The following is a 21,747-nucleotide window of genomic DNA, read 5'->3' as shown; positions in this document are numbered from 1 at the left end:
GGTGAGGTCAATGACTCAATGGCCAGAAAAGTTATTTTGGTGACCTTGAAAATGGTAAGAAAAGGTTGGGGTCTGGTCGGAACAGTTTTGTAAGGACTGGTGGGGGATTGGTTTTCACTGAAAAAGGCATATGAAGGGTACTGTACTTGCAAACAGCAGGGCTAGTTTTCTGCTGGCAAGATTTTGACCTCTGGCGACCTTGAAATTAGAGAAATCTAGCTTGGGACTTACTTGGATGGTACGGACATCTTTGGACCATATTATGGATGGAGGGCATTTTTAGTCTTGGACTAAACATATATATTTGTATTTTGTCTCCCTTTGCACCTCTTTTCATTAAAGCTCATGCTTTATTTGCGTTTAATGCCCCAACAAACCTTAGAGCTTTTTTGCGCTTTTCGCCTTTGATAACACTGGGTTGCGGCAAGAATTTTGAAGAGTTTGAACAGCATAGAAAAAAGTACTATGTAATGCAAAAAAAATTAGCAATATACACTAACAACAATTATATAGACCAAAAAAAATGAAAAAAAACAAGTGAATATATGAAGTAAAAATCATCTCAATCAAATTTAATCATTTTAAATTTCCGGTTCAAATGAAAAAGCACTGTTTTAATTTCAGACTTCAGATCAGTGCCTAATTTTCTTTTCCCCTCTCAAAGACACATTTCGTGAGCATTGAATTCCATGCCTAAGTGCCTTGGTAATTGTACTTAAGTGCTGCCTAAGCAAACAAAGCTCCCGACCTGTGCTAAGTAGTTTCATGGCTTAAGTGTGCCTCGAACAGGCATTTTGGAAACATTGTCCAATGTAAATGACGAAGTACAACATCTCGGGGTACCTTAATGTGTCCACCTTTGTAAAGCTATTGCATGTAACATTGAACATTTATTGCTTATTTGAATTAAAGTTGGTAGGAATAGGATTTACTGCAAGTGGCAAAGAAGAGTCCTTAAACAATTTTTCTGTATGCTTTGTCCAAAATGCAGTTCATGGGGAATCATTGCTTGGAGTTATCAGGGTCTGTTACAATATTGCTCTTAACAGGTATTGGTGTAATCCTTTGTTTGAAGATGATTATTTTATATATCAAATGAAGCTAATAGCAATTTGTTTGGATGTTTAGCAAAAGTCCAATAAACCAAGCAACATCAAAGGCCATGTTGACACAAATGCTTAGTATTATATTCAGACGGATGGAAAATGATCTGGTATGTGAATGAATAGTGGATGAACCAAGTTTTTTGTTTCTTTGTTGAGATGGTAGAGGGGGGAATAATGGATTCTACTTTATAGACCCTTAATAGCTTCTTGCAAATCAGGGTTCTAGTTCACGTGGACCTGTTGCACACCAAGAAACTACTGATACTAGTGGACCAAACGTAAAGGTTAAGGAAGTTTCACATAATGATCCGGAAGATAAAGAAATAACAGAAGGGGGAGATGCACCAAATGTTGTTCAGGCTAAAGATGCATCTGTTGCATCAGTTGAGGAACTTCAGAGTTTTGTTGGTGGGGCTGATATCAAGGTGGACATACCTGAAACTTTACTATTACTAGCACGATTACGGTATTGTCATGTAAAAGCTTATGATATGTACCTATTATGACCATTCCTTGGAATACAGGGTTTAGAAGCTGCTCTTGAGAAGGCTGTGTATTTTGAAGATGGTGAAAAGGTCACAAGGTATGGTTTCACAGTTGAGGAAATGATTCTCATAAAGAGAACTTGTTTTATTGTGATGTTCAACTATAATTTTCAAATCTCGTGACAATTTGTAACTTTAACCAGAGGAATTGAGCTTGAAAGCATGAGACCTGGAGAGCATGATGCCTTACTTCTTTTCCGAACCCTTTGCAAGGTTTGCATGACTGGTCATAGATGTAAGGTTTAGGAAATCTGTGAATTTTGTGTTAATAGGAGTGCGTTTGCAGATGGGCATAAAGGAAGACAATGATGAAGTTACTGTTAAGACACGTATTTTGTCCCTGGAGCTACTTCAGGTGAGCTTTCTTCTACAGGCTGTTGAGTCATTTTTCTGATGGTTTCTTAATGTATTATTGTATAATGCATTGTATTATATTGTATTGTGTTGTTAAAATAATGTTTGGATAGGTTGTATTTTCTGTTGTCATTTCATAACATTTTTCTTGTTTGGTTTGACTATATTGTACTGTACAATAGCTGCTAAGTTTATTAAAATGCCTTCATCACTTTAAATACTTTATTTATGAACAATTCAAAACTAAAAAAAGGAAAAGATGATCATTAACAAGAAAGTGGAAAGAAGGAGTACCTATATCGTAGCATGGAGGAGTGCTGATGAAAAAGGTGGGGCATAAATATGAGGAAAACAAAATATGGTAAATCATATCATATATATATATAAAAGAGAATCCTAGACCCGCCTACGTGGCGCCACCACAAATCATGTTTCCTTTTAATTTATTTATTTCCAAAACTAGCCTTCCCTTTCATGAAAATTTGTGACTTTTATGAAGAGTTGCGACTTTTATGAAAAGTTGTGACTTTTATGAAAGGTTGTAACCTTTTGAAGGGTTGCAACTTTTCCAAATAGTTGTGACCTTTCCGATAAGGCACAACAAACATTTGTTCACACGACCCTTTGTTGTCTATAAATAGAGGGATTTCCTCTCATTTTAAAACAACGACAATTTTGAACTTCTTCTTCTTCTTTTTCTTTTTCTTCTGCACAATTAAATATTCGTGTACTTTGCTCATGATGAGTTGCTCACTGACACCATTGCTTATGTTACAGATCCTGGTTTTTTTTACAGTCATAAATTTATGCTTTTGTTATTAAGGATAAATGATATGATGTTATAATTTTCATATTCCTTTACATTATTGATGTTCATTACAACGTAATCTTGTATGTAAATAATATAGTGTTTTAGTTTTAATGACGGATAGGTTTTGAGTATTATTTTATAAATTTCGTGATATTAAATTCCCGCGCGAAGCGCGAGAAATTTTACTAGTGATATTATAAAGTAAAGTAAAGTAAGGGGTAAAATGAGGTTTTTTATATAATAGTAAGCGCCAAATGTGAAATAGAACTAATGCAGGAATCTAACCACACCAAATTAGTTGTTACGTAAAATGAGTCTTCTCATTGTTAAATAACAGTAGATTTAACAATACAATACAATATGAACACACAATTCAAGCAAGCATATAGTGTTTCTAGCTTAAGTGCCCATTTGGAGAATATTTGGTCAACAACAACATAAATTCCACAAGTGTGGGGTCTGGGGAGGGACCATACCCCTATCTTGTGGAGGTAAAGAGGTTGTTTTCGGAGGGCCCTCAGCTCAAGTACAACATATCAAAATTGGTATGAAAAAGGAAAACGATGGTGGAGAAACAAATCAACTAACCAGGAAACGATAACAACGCCAAAATAATGCGATAACCAAAACATAATCAACAACAAGTGATGGTGGAAGCAAAAGGAAGACACCATAAGAATATGGCTAAACCCCTCAAAAACCAAGAAACACTCCTTACCTATTAACCTTCTACCCTAATATGTGACCTCCACACCCTCCTTTCTAAGGTCATATCATTAGTAATTTGGAGCTGCGCCATATCTTGTCCAATCACTTCTTCCCATTACTTTTTTGGCCTACCCCTACCTCTACGTCTCCTCGTACCCAATATATTCAACCTCTCACCCTCCTCACCGGGGCATATGTACATCTTCTCTTCACATGTCCAAACCATCTTAGTCTTGGAAAATATTTGGTTGAAGTTGAAAAAATGAGTATGTAAATTTGAAGTTGCGTTATATTTGGGCATGAATTTTACTTGAGAAAACATAGTTAATCCCTCGTGAGTGTAAACCAATATATACTAGCATCTCTCTTGTGTTTTGTTGGTGTAGGATTTTCTTGGACTGTTACATACACCTTATATTAGGGACTCTGCATCATAGTTGAGGTTTGTCCCCACTAAGTCCTCAATGATGTAGGATTTGCCTAGGCTCAATTAATACTCTGAGGTTTGCTCCACGGTTTCACCATTCCATTGCCCAAGATTGGATACAAAGTGACTTTGATGCCATATGCAATAACCCAACTCACTAATGAATAATGATATAGTTTGTTTTTGGACTAGGGTCACACAGTTTTAAACGCTTCATTGGGTATAAGGAGTTCTTCCTTATACCAACGCCGATGTGGCATCTGCCTAGGGTGTTATAGAGGCATATACTCAGATTTAATCACCAACATTGCTTCTTCATCTTTTTCATTTTAACCTTTTCCACAAATATCTATTGGTAGTCATTTCTATGCTCACTTCAGTTTCGATGATGGGCTATCATGATTTCTGATCACATCTCACGTTGAGTTTACTAGTTTTAAGTTAACGTGCTATCTTTTTTTTTTTGAAACTGGTAATGTTGTATTCCTCAGCATTAAGGTATCCTTGAGACCTCCAAAAAGGTAGTAACAAGCTAAAACAAGAGACTAATTTCAGTAATCCTAAAAGATCTACTAATTGTTCAGCATTTTCTATACAAATTTCTTTACACCAAAAGTAGAAAGTTGCAATGCAGCTAGCTCCCTTTGATTTTCTGAATGTTGTTGACTTTGAATTGTAAAAGGGAGTTTCAGGACAAACGCTACCTGGAAAACTTGTAAAAACAGCATTTGCAATCTGAAGCTCACTGGAGATAGAGCAGAAATAACTTTTCCATTCCCCATAACCAATTTTAGACTAGTAAATCCAAGTCCCTAAAAGAATATCAAAGAAAGTTGAAGCTGTCTGGTTCTGAAGCGGATCCAGAGCAGCAAGGAGGTGAACTTTAAACTGAACTAGTGGGAAGTGAAAGCTTGAAGTTGTATAATGAAAGAGGCTTAATGCTATTGTTGGGGTTGATTTCTTGTTTGAAAATGGAAATTTTCTTTATATTATATCAGTTTGTAGTCCAAAAAAAAAAAACTAAAAAAGAAAAACTCATGTATTAAGTTCTTTGATCTACATAAGAAACTTGGAGATGCTGGTTGACTTATTTTAAAAAAATAATGAGTGAATAGAACTAGGAAGGGCTGTAAATTTTTCAAGATTAGTTTTTTTTTTTTTTTTGAAATCAAGTATCATAGGAAGGTCTGTTGTCAACAGATGGTATGAGCGACCTTCAAAATGCTTTTCTAGCTCTAAATTAAATACTTTTGCTGGATATATTCTTTTAAGCATTTTTCTTGTACAACAGTTGTCATATTCTCTTCCTTGTTGCTCGTCTCTTTCTTCATCACCGGGATTCTTTTGAGCGTAAATCTTTTTTTTTTTTTGAAACTGGTAACTTCTTTTGAGCGTAAATCTTAACGATCATACTCTTGACCTCTTAGGTGAAATTGACCGGAATCCCTGTCTTCTGCTAAATTATTTTTTGCATCATACTTTTTCTATCGTTTTGGTGCAAGATGGCAATTGTAAATGATGTTGAAGGCACATACTTGATTTTATCAGCTTACTGCAATTCATGTAAAACCTTAGCAGTATTTTACACCAGCATTTGCTTAGCGCTGGTCTCAATCAATGAAACTTTGCTTACTTATCAAAAAATATATTTTTTCTCAATCAAACCGCAGGGTCTTTTGGAGGGCGTTAGTGATTCATTCACGAAAAACTTTCAGTTTATGGACTCCATCAAGTCTTATCTTTCATATGTTTTACTAAAAGCATCAGTTTCACAGTCACCTACAATATTTCAGGTTAGTAATTTTGCTTTCTGAAACTATACACTCATGTTATTGATATTCTTTTGAAATTCTTCAGATTTTAACTCGCTAACAACTGTCCACATAATTTGGCAGTATGCTACAGGAATTTTCTCAGTCCTATTATTGCGATTCAGGGAATGTCTCAAGGTACACAGTGTTCACACTTCCTATTGAGATGTAGCTATCTATTTCAAAATTTGAGAGGTTGCAAATTAAAATTTGATTTTCAGGGTGAAATTGGTATCTTCTTTCCCTTAATTGTCCTACGTCCACTGGATGGCACAGACCTGAATGCAAAAACAAGTGTTCCACGGTATGATTTTTGCTTAAATGTACATAGTTCATTATATAGCTTTTGCACTTGTTAACTTCACCGTGCCTTTTACTTTTTCCAAGTAATAGAGTCCCACCAAACTACATGAAATACTCAATATTCTCAATCTTTATGTAGTTCATGAACTTGATTGATACATTTGAAGGATGTGTACGTTTCATCCTACGGACTATCAGGATGGTGTTGCAAAAATTGACCGACTACACTAAATTAAAAGAAAAGTAAAAAAAAATATTTGGGGATGTAATAGTTCAACTTACCAACTAATCTGCTATAGCATCTTGGATAAACTAAGATTCTTGTCCTGAAAATAGCTTGACATTAGGGTCTGTAGGTGAATCAATTGATATACTCAGTCATGCTTGTTTCATTCACAATATCGGGACATATTCCTTGATGAGATGATCACACCTGATGTATGAACGACGTATATGTCCAAAAGGTACTTAAGTTATTTTTACCTTATCAAAAAAAGTACTTAAGTTGTTCTTAGGTCCCTCTCTGGAAGTGAGTGAAGTGCCTTAGGCCTCATTAATTTTGCATTGAGATTAAGACATCTGAATGTACATTTGAATGATTAAGATGCTGTTTCTAAATCTGAACACTGAATGATTAAGACAGTTGGGTTTTCACCATTTGAATGTGCATACTTAATTGATTTTTAAACATGGTAAATATACAATTCAAATAAAAGTAATTAAATGTTAGAAAAGTGTATATATATATATATATATTTAATAAAATAAAATCATTATTTGATTAACCAATGAAATATTTATGTTCGCTAGTGATGGTAGAGATGGTTTGTGGTGGTGGTGGTGATAATTGTCAGGGTGGGGGTGGTTGGTGTTATAGTTACTAATGCTATGGTGGCGGTTGGTAGTGGTGGTGGTGGTTGATGTTAGAAGTTGGCGGTGTTGGTGGTGATGGTGATGGTTGAAGAATGTGTGGTGGTTAACAGTGGTGTTGGTGGTAGTTGGTTGCGGTGCTAGTTGTGATGATAGAGATGGTTGATAGTAAGGATTGACCCCAATGGTTGTAGTGGTTGATAATGGTGGCGGCGGCAGTGGATATAATTATAATGATGGAGGTAGGAAGTGTCTTAGCGACTGAGTGTAGTGGTTGGCAACGGTGTTGGTTTGCGGTGCTAGTTGTGATGATGGAGGTGGTTGGTAGTGAGGATTGACCCCAATGGTTGTAGTGGTTGATAATGGTGGTGACGGTGGTGGTGGCAGTGGATATAATTATGATGGAGGTGGTAAGTGTCTTAGCGACTGAGAGTAGTGGTTGGCAGCAGTTTTGGTTGCTACTGGTGGTTGTGATGGCAGAGGTGGTTGGTGGTTGACAAAGGTGGTTGTGGTTGTGAGGGTAGATGTGGTTAGTGGTGGTGGTTGGTGATTGTGGATAGAGTGGTGGTGAAAATTATCTGCACAAAAATGCCTCTTAATGATATTAAGACTTTGTGCAAGATCTTCATGATCTAGACTTATTCAGACCAAAATAAGTGCATAACAAATGAGGCCTAGTGTCTGAATGCTTTGTTGGTCGTCTTCTGTAATAGCTTTCATCCACAAAGCGTGCCCCTGATAATTGTGTTTTTCCAACAGATAGAACGAAGAGTGCATAAGGAGGGTGGCCCAGTGGTTTGGGCTTGGGACTTCCATGTTGGAGGTCTCAAGTTCGAAACTCCTTGCCAGCGAAAGCAAGGGGTTTGCTTCTGGGTCAAGCTCGTCGCACCGGTATTGTCTAGTGCGGGTTACCTCTCCTATGTGGTTTGCGAGCTATTGCATAGGAGCGGAGGTTTTACCCTGTGCGCACCCAAAGGGTAGCGGCTGCAGGTTTCCCTTGTCATCAAAAAAAAAAAAAAAAGAAGACCCAAGGCTTGTCGTAGATAAGAGTTGTATACGATAATTTTGAGTTTTGAATGAAATAGGGCTATTCTATCATCCACCTTCCTCAAATGAGACCTCCTCCCTAATGTGCCGGATAGCTACTTTTGCATGTCTGGTACAGCATGGTTCCCCTCTGTAAGAACCCCGAATCAGTCTCTTGAAGCTCATCCTTTTCATCATAAAGGATCCGCTTAGAGACCGACCCTGTGTAGAGCATTGATATAAAACAAAATGTCCTGACTTAATATCGACTGATCCAAAATGCTGACCTACATAATTGAAACATCCAACCTAAGCTAGTGGAGACTTTTTCAGATCATAAAGTGACCGTCTGTGTTGACATACTATACCATACTTTGCTTGGGTACAAAATTAGATGGTTGCTCCATATTGACCACTTCCTTAATGTTATTTTGGAGAAATTCATTCTTGACTGGCTTCGCATGCTACCTTGTGGATAGTTTGAGGGAGAAGGACGGGAGCCTTTGACAAAGTGGAGAACTCCTTTCACCTTCATGATCTTTGTTTTATGTATGTTGGTGCTCACTGGATATATCTAGCAGTGTAGATGAGCTGATCTGTGTATATGGATAAACTGAATTCTGGTTGTCTGGCAATAATTGATACATCTTTATTTGGAAATCTATTTTGTTTTCCTCTCTCTATAAATTAAGCTTATAAAAAACTCAAACAAGCTGCCAAGCATTATTAGTAAGAAATATGTGATGAATTTTGCATGATTGAGGAATAGCCTCTTATCCCTTATTTCTTCTTGGTGCATCCGTGTGGTTCCTTTATGTATAGATGATTGGGTGTCATCCGTAGAAAACCATATCTTTTTGTAGGTCTTCTACTTTTTGGTATACTTTGTGAATACAAAGTTACAAACATCCCTTTATTGTTTCATGTTGTTAATATAATCATTACCTTGTTAAATCTTTTGCGAGGCAGATGTCTAGTTAGCCTTTTTAGTTGGTCCAAACTGGCCCCTGTAAATAATTTAGAACTCTTCTTGGATTTTGTTAGCTCTATAGCTTAGAAAGAGGCTACAAATCCTTTTTTTTTTGTGAGCTTAACTGATCTATCCTTGTAAAGCTTGCATCTTCTTGATGCCTTGAAATGAATCTACTTACTTCATCAAAAATAAATAATAATCATTACCTTACATAAAATAAAAGAAATTTCACATGAACTTTCCTTCCAAAAAACGAAAGGAAACTTCACATGATCTAAAATCTTCAAGCAAGAGAAAAATATGGAAATGAAATATTGTGGTGCGGTAATCACATGATCTAAAATCTTCAAGCAAGAGAAAAATATGGAAATGAAATATTGTGGTGCGGTAGATAGTGGAGAAAATATTTTATGGGTAAAAAGGAAGGATAAATAATAGAAGCATTAGAGTTCCTATGTCATCAAGTAAACTAAGCAGTGTGGAACTGAATCTACAAAAGGCTGTCTCTTTTTTTTTTTTTTTTTCCATCAAGTAACTATGAAAACTCAGCCTCATTCCTTTAGAGACTCATGCTTAAAAATATAGTTCGATTTCCTGAAATATTTTGAGTTGAAACGATTGTTAAGTTAACACATTGACTTTGTCAATTTTTTTTTTTTAGCAAGAAAAGTTGCCAATTTTTTTTGAAAAAGAAACTTAAGCCCTATCTGTAAACACTGTAATATGACTATATAATATCCACTCCAACTTATCAAAGAAATGAATAAAAACCTAGTCCCTAACTCGGAGAAATATAATACAACATATGACCGTGTAAAACCAATTTAATATCCTGAAAAACCAACCAAAATATACAAATTGAATCAGATCTCTAGATTTCTATAATGCGAAGTGCAAACCTAACATAGCTTGCTTTTATGATATGTCCTGTTTCTTTTACTTATTAGAATGCAATGTTCACGCATCATCTTGGATATGATATCTATCACAAACCACTTCTTCACAATTCTATGATATTACCTTTTTGTACAAGTTCGACATTCGGGAAGTTAACAATATTATAGAAGTTGAAAATATGATGGCATCAGCACCCAAGGATGTGGTATAATGGTCAATGAAGTGGGAGAATAACCATGAGCTCTCAGGTTCGAAGCCCCAATGAAGGCAAAGAAAACACTAGGTGATTTCTTTGCATCTCCCTACTCTTTGGTGGCATAGTAACCCGACACTGTGCAGTGCTGGTGGGAGATAGCAAGTATTCAGTGGAATAGTCGTGATGTACTCAGGCTGAGTAGTACACACCATCATAAAGAAAGTGATGACACCACACTAGCATTAAATTGTTTAGAGCTATCAAATTAAGGTCTTTTTTTTAAGAACCCAGATAAAAATTAAGAGAATCTCATGGTATTATCAAACAAAGTTGCATAGATGGGTTACCCTGGCCTTGTGTCAATCACTGCATGCATGCAAGCTAGAACAAAAACATTACAATCTTTGTCGTTACTGTCTTTGCAGGATGCTAGAGAAAGTTTGCAAGAATTCCCAGATGCTTGTTGACCTTTATGTGAACTATGATTGTGATCTTCAAGCACCTAACTTATTTGAGCGAATGGTCTCTCTCTCTCTCTCTCTCTCTCTCTCTGCAGTGGGTTGGCTTTGCAATATCTTGGTTATTGTATGACCCAAATGTCCCCTCTCTATTTGTTTTACTTATAGGTTACCACATTATCCAAAATTGCACAAGGAACGCAAAATGCTGAGCCAAATTCAGTTGCCACATCCCAGATAGCGTCAATCAAAGCATCCTCTCTTCAGGCATCTCTTTAGAATACCCTCTTCTTGAGATTTTGTTGGAATTTCAATATTATACTTCACCCTTACACTTTCTTTTGTGCTGCTCTTGACCTTTATAGTGTCTTGTAAATGTGCTAAAATCTCTTGTCGAATGGGAGAAGCGTTGGTCAGAGTCAGAAAGGCTGAGCAATAGGAATCAGTCTTCTGAAGATGAAACTTTAAAGGGAGACTCTGATAAGATGAGAGACGTGGATGATTCACCCAGTAATTTTGAGAAACTGAAAGCCCACAAATCTACTGTTGAAGCAGCTATTTCTGAAGTATGTCTTTTTGACCCATTCTCATAGAAAATGAGGAAATTATCAGTCTTTGATTCTTCCGTTTTATTATCTATTTGGATAAAGTATCTGCTTGCTGCTGCCTTTATTTACTGTATGTGCTTGGGATGGATTATTAATGTTTGGTTTCTTCGAAATAATGCAGTTCAATCGAAAACCCACGAAGGGAATCGAACATCTAATATCAAATGGGCTGGTTGAGAACTCACCAACTTTGGTTGCTCAATTTCTCAAAAGTTCTCCTAGCTTGGACAAGGTGAAATATCATTTATGCCCGTTTTGTTCCTCTTTTGCCTCTCTAAATTGACTTGTAGAAAAATTCTAACTGTACTGGAGTTTCAGGCTATGATTGGTGACTACTTGGGTCAGCATGAGGAGTTTCCTGTGGCTGTCATGCATGCTTATGTTGACTCTATGAATTTTTCTGGAATGAAATTTGATTTGGCAATTCGTGAATTTCTTAAAGGGTTCCGGCTTCCCGGGGAAGCTCAGAAGATAGATCGCATTATGGAAAAGTTTGCAGAGCGGTAGGTACTCATTTAATGTTCCCAATATCATTGAGATGTCGTCCTTCTGTCTATGCCTTATGCACACATTTGTTGACCACTGGGAATTTGTCCCCGTTTTTTAATCTTTGAGATATTGTCCTTTTGTCATAATACACATGAAAATATTATTAACCAGATAGAAGTGCCGAGGATAAACAAAAAGCAGAGTAATTGAGAGTCTTTGAACATAATTAATCTCTGCCACTCTTTCTCTTTGGCTTAAGAACAGTGAAATCTCCTTCTGCATCATGTCTGAGTCCTCAAATAGACTGATCCATGGAGTTCTGTATAGTGCCGCACAAATAGTATAAGGCCAAGCACTAAATCATCCAGTGGTTTTTTAATGCTGTTATTGTGGAGCATTCGCTGAATAGTGATGAAATATTTAGTGCTGCATATCTTTGGGCTTAGGGTATGCACAATAACAGACAGATAAGATTGATTATAACCCTCAGACAAAAAACCATTATGAATGATGATAATATGTTTGGGAAAGAGTGTAGATTGACTTTAGCAAGTGGAAATCTGCCCCTTTTTTACTTTAAATGTTACACGAATTGCATTTGGGCTGAGTTGTACCTTTGTCTACTTGTGGGATCTCATTTGCATTAGTAACAAACTTATTCTTATAGTAAAAGAAAAAAAAAACTTGCTACTGGAAAACGTATATGTTGAAGTTGTCCTTTGTGAAATAAGGGCCAACAATTAGAACTATTTTTATAGACAAGCATATATCTTAATTTATGTCATGTTGAATAGCAAAGAATCAGAGAGAAGTGCCAATGATCAAATCTATTCAATGTAGACGAGGATTAGAAATTGTTATATCATTAGCCACTTGATTTTTGTAATAGGTGTTTCTGAAATACATGATGGATGAATTACTTGCATTGGTAATCCAAATGCATCATTCATAACAATGTCTATTGCTTGGGCTGAACACTATTCTTTTAACAGTTACTGTGCGGATAATCCCGGTTTATTCAAGAATGCAGACATAGCATATATTCTAGCATATGCAGTTATAATGCTGAATACAGATGCTCACAACCCATTGGTCTGGCCAAAAATGTCGAAGGATGATTTTATACGTATAAATGCCACTGATGAAGCAGAAGATTGTGCTCCAAAGGAACTGCTGGGGGAGATCTATGATTCAATTGTTCAAGACGAGATAAAGATGAAAGATGATCCTGTTGGCCTAGCAAAAAGTAGCAAGCAGAAGCCTGAAGCTGAGGAGAGAGGACGTCTTGTCAATATTCTCAACCTTGCACAGCCTAGAAGGAGATCTTCAGTTGACCCAAAATCCGAGAGTGAGGCTATCATCAAGCAGACACAGGCTATTTTCCGAAATCAAGGAGGAAAAAGAGGAGTCTTTTATACTTCACACAATACCAAACTTGTACGTCCAATGATTGAAGCTCTAGGGTGGCCACTGCTTGCCACTTTAGCTGTTCTTATGGAGGAAGGAGATAACAAAGCACGGGTTAGTGTGTGCATGGAAGGATTTAAAGCTGGAATACACATCACACATGTTCTCGGGATGGACACCATGCGATATGCATTTTTGACAACTCTTCTTAGGTAATCTCTTGGGCATATCTGTTAATTTCACTCTTTCAGTGCAATAAACTGTTTTGATAATTGAAGCATCTTGGACCATTTTAGTATTTACTTCCCGAAAAGTTAGCGCTTTTGTCTTTTATATTCTGGGGCAGGGGTTTGGTGGAGTGGGTTTGGTGATGGATGAGGATAAATTTATGCTTTCCTGATTAGAGACTGAAACAACCTTAACAATTTCTTTGCAGACTTAATCTTTTACATGTACCAAGGGATATGAAAAGTAAAAATGTGGAAGCACTACGGACTCTTCTGGCTATATGTGATTCAGATGCTGAAGCTTTGCAAGATACATGGATCGCGGTGCTTGAGTGCATTTCCCGGCTTGAGTTTATAGTAACTAATCCTTCAATGGCTTCAACAGTTATGCAAGGATCTAACCAAATTTCCAGAGATGCTCTGCTTCAATCTCTTAGAGAGTTGACTGGAAAACCTACTGAGCAAGTATTCGTGAATAGTGTTAAATTGCCCAGTGAATCAGTGGTTGAATTTTTCAGTGGTTTGTGTAAAGTCTCAGCTGAGGAATTAAGACAATATCCTGCACGTGTTTTCAGCTTGCAAAAACTTGTTGAGATCAGCTATTACAACATGGCTCGCATTCGAATGGTAATTGCTCCACCCATTCAAATGATATTAGTGTTGGGTAAATTCTTAACATTGACCTGATAAGTGATTTGGCTATATCATTTAGTTATCCATCTCTTTACCTCTTGTTGCCTAGTGCTACACAACACTTATGACAACTAGTGCTAGTGTAGTTCTAATTGTGGCTCAAGGGATAGTCATACTAACTACAAATTTAATGTATTTCACATATGTAATTTACTGTGCATGTGGAATTATTTTCTGTTCGTACTTGATTTACTAAGAGGGAGAACTAACAAAGTCAGCTTTTTTATAAACTCATAAATGCAAAATTCTTATCTATTCTTTACTTGTCTTTTACTCTTAGTTTTAGAAGGTTTAAATTCAATGTCTCTTGGGATGTTTGTTTTCATGTCTGGTGTTCTTTTTTATTTTTACTGTAGATCTACTCTGGTGCCTACTGGATATTTTATTTCAAAATGAATATATATTTGACTTTTTTATGATGTTTGCATGTGTCTTGGACTCTTGGGAGGTTTTATCCTGCAGGTGATTTATGTTAGTGCCAAAGTGGAGCTCACTCGAATATATGCCATCATGAAATTTCAGTCATATTTCTTATTTATTCTAATTTAGTGCTTTACTTTAGAAACTTTTTTTTTTTTTTGATGAAGTAGTAATATAAATGTCATCAAGAAGATGCATATGGCAGAATAGTTACAAAAGAGTGAGATTGTCATCTCTGTTACAATGAGACCCATGCTAAGGATAACAGAGCTAATAAGGTCCAAAAATTTCTAATGAGAACCTACAGGTGATAGACTGTCCCAGCTACATAAATCTGAAAGACATCTAGCCTTACAGGAGTGGTTTGGAGTTGATAGTCCATCAAAACATATTCTATTCCTCTCATTCCAAACACACCAAAAAAGTACTAACAGGAATCATATTTCAAACTTGTCTGGTGAATTTATCAACATTCCAAGCAATCCAACTAATGCAGGCATCCTTGATACTGTCAGGCATGACCCATCTGAAGCCAAAAATTGTAATGAACATGTTTAGCTAGGAATCCACTTGAAATGGAAGAATTCTTTTGATTAAAGGAACAAAGAAGTAAACTAAAAATGATGTGGAGAAACACTTTTAATAAGCGTGAAGTTGTCTGAAATAGAAGTTCTTATTGAATCTTGAAGGAGGCATGCTCTTCCCACTTATAGTTGTTTACTTTTGGCTAATATTGATATCATTGGTATATTAACAATTAGTATTTTGATAGAACAATTTTTTGAGAAAGATTTAGGTAGAACATTTGTTTTGTGTATTGTAACAAACGTTTCTATGGATTTCTCTGATGCTTATGTTTCTCAATATTATTGATTTGTTTGCTCGCATACAATGTTATCAAAGGCGCACTTAAGCCCTGAAACAAGGCTCTAAACGTGTTGAGCGCTTCAACTCGCTTAATGTGCGCTTCAGTGTCGTCATCAAGGTTTTAAGGCATACTTTTCCTTGCCAATGAGCCTTTCTGAAGATATAACACTAAACAATTGATATTTCACTTTATCCTACCTTTTTTTAAATTTATTTGTTCACATATTTGTCATCATGCTTATAATTATTAGTCTTGGACTAAACATATATATTTATAATTTTTTTCTCGCTTTGCGCCTTTTTTCATTGAAGCCAATACTTCACTTGCGCTTAAAGCCCAACGAACTTTAGAGCCTTTTTGCGCTTTTTGCTTTTGATAACACTGATCACATAAAGAATGTTATCATCTAATGGGTGCTTTTCCACCTCAAATTGCTACATGGATGACTAGTATTACTGATTAATTTATTTGTTGTACTGTGACAATTTTTTCTATGGATTTCTCTGATGCTTCCTTTTCTCAATATTATTGATTTGCTTGATCACATAAAGAACCTTTGCACCCAAGTGAGTGCGTTTCCACCTCCAATAGCTAATTGGATGACTAGAATTACTAATTCGTTGAACTTCATTTGGCTATGGAGCTGCATCTCTTGTGGTACAATAGGAATCAGCTTAGCATCGATAACTAGTATGAGGTGGTGCATAATTTTGTTAGTGGCAGTGAATTAATTTATTGATGATAACCACCTTGCATTTCCCTAAGATGTTTGTCTGAAATGACATTCCAGGTTTGGGCAAGAATATGGTCTGTTCTGGCTACTCATTTTATTTTTGCTGGGAGCCATCCTGAAGAGAAAGTTGCTATGTATGCCATAGATTCTCTTCGGCAACTTGGTATGAAGTATTTGGAGCGTGCTGAACTTGCCAATTTTACCTTCCAGAATGATATCTTAAAACCATTTGTCGTTCTTATGCGAAGCAGTCGAAGTGAAACTGTAAGGAGACTTATTGTGGATTGCATTGTCCAAGTACGTATGCGTCTTATCTTTTTCTTGAGTTGCTTTTTTTCTTTTTTTGTGGGGGAAATATACTGATTCCTGCATGGTAGCAGATGATAAAGTCCAAGGTGGGAAGTATTAAGTCTGGTTGGCGAAGTGTGTTCATGATATTCACAGCTGCCGCAGATGATGAACTAGAGTCGATTGTTGAGAGTGCTTTTGAGAATGTTGAGCAGGGTATGGAGAGCTTTTTTCATTTTAAAAATTGCTTCTGCATGTTTCTCACTTTTCAGATTCCATTGCAGAAGGCTTAGTTATAGTATTAATGTTGAAATAATGTTGTAGTTATATTGGAGCACTTTGATCAAGTAGTTGGTGATTGCTTCATGGACTGTGTCAATTGCTTAATCAGATTTGCTAATAACAAGACCTCCCACAGAATCAGCTTGAAGGCAATTGCACTACTTCGTATATGCGAGGATCGTCTTGCAGAGGTTTGTTGGTTGGGTCTCACTTAGTTGAGGAGGCCTCCCCTCCTTGTCAATTCCATTTTCATTCATTATTTTATTTTCAATTAGTATTCCTAGTATGCCATGTATGGTTTATGACAGTTGATTTTCCAAGTAGGAGGGGCGGGGGGACCCAAGCAAATGTGTAAATTAACCTTAAATTTGAAAACTTTGTAAGAATCACTATAATGGAATGCCCCAGATAATCTAGCAATTTTATATAAACAAGGTATATCTAACTCTGACAAATGGGATATATGCGATATTTAGGTGACTATTTTCAGGTGTCATATGTAGAGATCTTCTCTTACTTCCGATTACCATCCTCATGTTGGCTATCTGGCGTTCAGTTACATAGTTAAGGCTCTGTTATCCCCTAAAGGAATTGCATAAGATTTTGCTGATCTATTCAGTGTAAAATGAATTTCAGGGTCTTATACCTGGTGGTGCTCTGAAGCCAGTTGACACTACTGAAGATGAGACTTGTGATGTCACAGAGCATTTTTGGTTCCCAATGCTGGCTGGTCTCTCTGATCTGACCTCTGATCCTAGACCAGAGGTTAGAAACTGTGCACTTGAGGTTCTTTTCGATTTGCTGAACGAGCGAGGTGGCAAATTTTCATCCACATTTTGGGAGAACATTTTTCACCGCGTTCTATTTCCGATTTTTGATCATGTCAGACATGCTGGAAAAGAGAACCTGAGTTCTACTGATGAATGGCCACGTGAAAGTAGCATTCATTCACTCCAATTGCTGTGCAACCTGTTCAACACTTTTTACAAGGTATGAGAAGTGGTTGATAAGGAATGTGTTAATTAGCTGCTACTTCTGAAAGCTAGATTTTCCTTATTTGATCCATACAATCTGTTTTAAGTTCAAATAATTAAAAAAATGATGAGTTTATGTCCAATTCCCGACCTTCTGTAGAGTAATTATTTGCCTAATGACTTGCATATGTGTGATAGTATGGGCGTGCTTTTAGTGTGATCTTCTGACTTGTTTCTCATCTCCCCAGATCTTACTATGTGGGGGTGTTTCCCCTGTTCTGTCTGTGTAGTTTCATTACTTCCCTGTATGCTTTGGCAACTGTACTAGGCTAAACCAGTGTGCCCATTGCTCTTAAAAACCAAGCTAGTGTGTGAATCAAAGTACTTTGTAATCAATTATTTGACTATTATAACCATGCACTTGCATCATATTCTTTGTCCAGTATTCTCCAATTTGGATGTTTGCTTTATGGTGTAATCAATTATCTGAATTGCTTGATAAGCTTGTTGCCTGAGTCACCAGCATCGGGGGTAGTTACATTTGGAACTGCACTAGGCTAAACCAGTGTGCCAATTGGTCTAATAAACTAAGCTAATGTGTCAATCAATGTACGTTGTACCCATCTGGTGGACCTCCACTCGTGCAAACATAGATTACTTGATACTCATCCTTTTTACGCCCCTCACCTGGGAAAATGTTGTTTTTTAAGCCATTTCACTTACTGTTGAAGTGTTGGTTGTAGATTCTTAGGTTTCTGATGAAAGGAAACAACTTAAAGTAATTTTATACATCTGCTACAATTCCCTTCCATCCAAATAGTAGAATATCATGGATTGCTTTGGCAAAGTGTTAGGAAAATTGTTGAAGACGAATTTGAATAAGAAGGTTTAACTTTTCTCTTTTGTTGATGAAGGTATAAAGTGTCATGGAGCTGTAACTATTGGTTTTTACGGTTTAGAAAGAATCATTTGATTTTTATCAAAATCAAGTTTTCTATCTTGATACTAACTTCTCAAGACTTAATCTACAGTTTGTGATAACACTTATGGTCATTATATTTGCTAAACTTCACGTGTCCATAGGTATTGCACCTCTCAGCCAATTAGACATGTTTCTTTGGATTTGGCACTGAATGTTAATAGATCAGGTAAAAGCAAGTTCTAGCTTTTGTGTGAGGCCCATCATAGATAAATATCACACTCAAGTTCTTTCCGCTTCTGGTGCTGTAATCTTATTGCTGATTATTTCATGAAAAGAGAGATGCTCTCTTTTCTCACTTGTTCTCTGTTTAAAGCAGGGGAGGGATGTGGGCCATATTAAGTTGATGTATCTAGGTATAAGTGGAAAGTAGGGTACTTATTTTTGGGTAAGTGGGCAAAATTTTGGACAACCCAAAAAATAGACAAAATTGTTAATTTTGAATCAAAGGATTATCTTTTCCCACTCATGCCACTGCAATATCCGTCTTTTCTGATACGCCCTCTGTCCCATTTTATGTGGCACCATTTGACTTGGCACGGTGTTTAACAATAAAAAGGAAGACTTTGTAAACTTGTGGTCTAAAACAATGCTTAGATATTTGTGTGGTTGTAAATCATTTCATTAAGGGTGAAAGGGGAATTTTAAAGTTAAATTGTTTCTAATTATAGTAAGGTGACATTCTTTTTGGGACGGACTAAAAAGGCAAGGGTGTCACATAAAATGGGACAGAGGGAGTAAGTAAGATTTTCTAATACTAACCGAATTTTAAACTCCTTTATTCATACTCAAGCTCCCTCTTATAGTATTCGAAGGCTTCTCTATCTACTGCTTTTGGTAACTCCCTATAGCACACAACTCATATTCAAAATTTAGAAATTTTAATCTCTGCGTAGAACCTGATGAGAAAGATAACTTCAGCAGAAGCCTGGTGTTGTGGTGTTGGTCCATGCTTGATGATTGCAAGAGCAACAGTCCTGGGCTGAAGAATGAGGCCAAGTCCTAGATCACTTTGAGCTCATGGTCCACTTGTGTTATGTATGTTATGTCACCTAAAACACCAGTTTGTTGAACTTCTGAAGTGGAACTCACAAATGTTGCCCCCTGATTCTGCTATATTTTGCTGTTCATACCCAATAATGGAATTTGATAAGGAGTCTCGTGTTGAAGTACAGCGTTACATGTATCGTGCATACAAATCCTCTGTTATGCAGTTCATTCCGAATAGTGAAATTTGTTTTGGAGTCTTTTTTTTTTTTTTTAAATCAGTAACTTTGTATCATATCAAGGATCAAAACAGTACTTACCCTAGTACGGAAACCATATTTACAATAGAGCTCTAGTGTCTTTCCTCTCTAGCTATAAAGAATCTAGAACATCTATGATAGACACAGTATCATTAGAGTAAATTTGATTACACCAAAAACATAGCAGTAAGATGAAGTTCAACTTGATCTTCTGCACATCATTCTTTAAGCTCTCAAAACATCTGGAATTCCTCTCCTTCCAAATTGTCCACCAGATACAAGCTGAGACAATTCTCCATCTACTCCTATCCTTAGCATGTGAACATGTTCCCTCCCAGCTGCTAAGAGCCTCTGTTATCTTGCCTGACATTGTCCATGCTATACCCTTAAGGTTTAGGATGATTCTCCACAAATGAGCTGTGAATGTACAATGCAGAAATAGATGGTTGACTGTCTCAGCTGTTTCTTTACATAGGAAGCATCTTGAGCACAGTGTCATACCTCTGCTCATCAAGTTGTCCACTGTTAAAGTGGCCTCCTTTGCTAGTAACCATACAAAAATTGATACCTTGTGGGGAACTGTTATCCTCCAAATCTGCTTCCATGGCCAGTTTGCTATCTGGTGGTTGGACTGGTTCATAATTTTATATGCAACATTGACCTTAAAAATGCCTTTGGAGTTGTCCTGCCACTATAAATGATCTTCACCAGCTTGAACCCCAGGAAATTGATCAAGTTTGCTGAGGAAATCAGCCACTCTTTGAACCTCCCAATCATTAAAATGTCTTCTAAAATTCAAGCTCCACCCGTCAGATGTCCACATTTCAGCTATAGTTTTCTGTTGGTGAAGGACTAGGTTGAAGATATCCAGAAAGACCAGTTCCATGATACCAACCTCGTGCCAATTATCCTTCCAAAATCTGGTTTTGTTTCCATTTACCACTTTGATTCTTGATTGAGTTTTCAACTCACTCTAGAGGGATCTGATAGACCTCCATAGGCTGACCCCATATGGAGTATTGACTTCCTTGGTCATCCAGCTATCCTCTTGTACATATTTGGCTTTAATCACTCTTCCCCACAATAAGTGGTTTTCTTTGGTGAACTTCCACAACCACTTCATCATTAGAGCTTTACTTTGGATTTCTAGGGTCTTGATACCCAAACCACCCCATTTTTTTGCACAAATGACTGAGTTCCACTTGACCAAATGGTAGCCTTCTCTTTGTCACCATGCCATAAAAAGTTCCTCCTAATTCTATCCAACCTCTTGATGACCCCTGCTGGAATGGGAAACAAGGACATCATGTATGTTGGAAGTGCATCAAGGACTGAGTTGATCAAAGTCAGTCTACCCTCTTGACAAGTATTGGGTCTTCCATCTTGCTAATTTCTTTTCACATTTCTCAATAACAGTATCCCAAATCTCAATAGACTTTGAATTGGCCCCCAAAGGCATTCTCAGATAAAGGGTTGGCAAAGACCCTACCTCTCCTCCTAGAATAGATGCCAACAGATTCATCTGGGGCACACCATTAATGGGGTAAAGAAAGCTCTTACCCCAATTTATGTGAAGGCCTGAGATGCCTTCAAAGAGCACTAGGATTATTCTGAGACTAGTAAAATGACCCGCGCTTCGCGCGGGAATTTAACATCACGAAATTTATAAAATAATACTTAAAACCTATCCGTCATTAAAACTAAAACACTATATTATCTTACATACAAGATTACATAGCAACAAACATTAATAATGTAAAGGAAAATTAAAATTATTACATCTTATCATTTATCCTTAATAACATAAGCATAAATTATGTTTTTTTTTTTTTCATTCTCAAAAAACATAAGCATAAATTAATGACTGTAAAAATACATACCAGGATCTGTAACATAAGCAATGGTGTCAGTGAGCCACTCAACAGGAACAAAGTTCATAAATATTTATATTTAATTGTGAAGAAGAAGAAGAGGTTCAGAATTTTCGTTGTTTTAAAATGAGAGGAATTCCCTCTATTTATAGACAACAAAGGGTAGTGTGAACAAA

General features: G+C 36.7%; 2 protein-coding genes across 2 annotated transcripts in view; one reads left to right on the top strand and one right to left on the bottom strand.

The window, feature by feature from the left end:
- The window catches only part of LOC125862623 (potassium transporter 4-like), a 346,656-nt gene that overhangs the window by 271,604 nt on the left and 53,305 nt on the right, over window positions 1–21,747 (bottom strand). The gene's annotated exons all lie outside the window — the stretch shown is intronic.
- LOC125862636 (brefeldin A-inhibited guanine nucleotide-exchange protein 5) overlaps window positions 1–21,747 on the top strand; it is a 41,485-nt gene that overhangs the window by 9,862 nt on the left and 9,876 nt on the right. The window contains exons 6-25 of the mRNA XM_049542754.1: window positions 992–1,049; window positions 1,129–1,213; window positions 1,325–1,531; window positions 1,631–1,689; window positions 1,795–1,864; window positions 1,938–2,006; window positions 5,622–5,744; window positions 5,847–5,900; window positions 5,984–6,066; window positions 10,453–10,549; window positions 10,654–10,752; window positions 10,851–11,051; window positions 11,215–11,325; window positions 11,412–11,596; window positions 12,575–13,201; window positions 13,426–13,843; window positions 15,988–16,227; window positions 16,311–16,434; window positions 16,543–16,691; window positions 17,137–17,490. Of these exons, the coding sequence (XP_049398711.1) occupies window positions 992–1,049; window positions 1,129–1,213; window positions 1,325–1,531; window positions 1,631–1,689; window positions 1,795–1,864; window positions 1,938–2,006; window positions 5,622–5,744; window positions 5,847–5,900; window positions 5,984–6,066; window positions 10,453–10,549; window positions 10,654–10,752; window positions 10,851–11,051; window positions 11,215–11,325; window positions 11,412–11,596; window positions 12,575–13,201; window positions 13,426–13,843; window positions 15,988–16,227; window positions 16,311–16,434; window positions 16,543–16,691; window positions 17,137–17,490 (3,413 nt within the window). The remainder of the gene's footprint in view (window positions 1–991; window positions 1,050–1,128; window positions 1,214–1,324; window positions 1,532–1,630; window positions 1,690–1,794; window positions 1,865–1,937; window positions 2,007–5,621; window positions 5,745–5,846; window positions 5,901–5,983; window positions 6,067–10,452; window positions 10,550–10,653; window positions 10,753–10,850; window positions 11,052–11,214; window positions 11,326–11,411; window positions 11,597–12,574; window positions 13,202–13,425; window positions 13,844–15,987; window positions 16,228–16,310; window positions 16,435–16,542; window positions 16,692–17,136; window positions 17,491–21,747) is intronic.

Source organism: Solanum stenotomum, chromosome 4 (assembly GCF_019186545.1).
Source record: "Solanum stenotomum isolate F172 chromosome 4, ASM1918654v1, whole genome shotgun sequence".
Lineage (NCBI taxonomy): Eukaryota > Viridiplantae > Streptophyta > Magnoliopsida > Solanales > Solanaceae > Solanum > Solanum stenotomum.
Note: the sequence above shows the minus strand (reverse complement) of the source record. Positions and strands in the feature narration are given on the sequence as shown.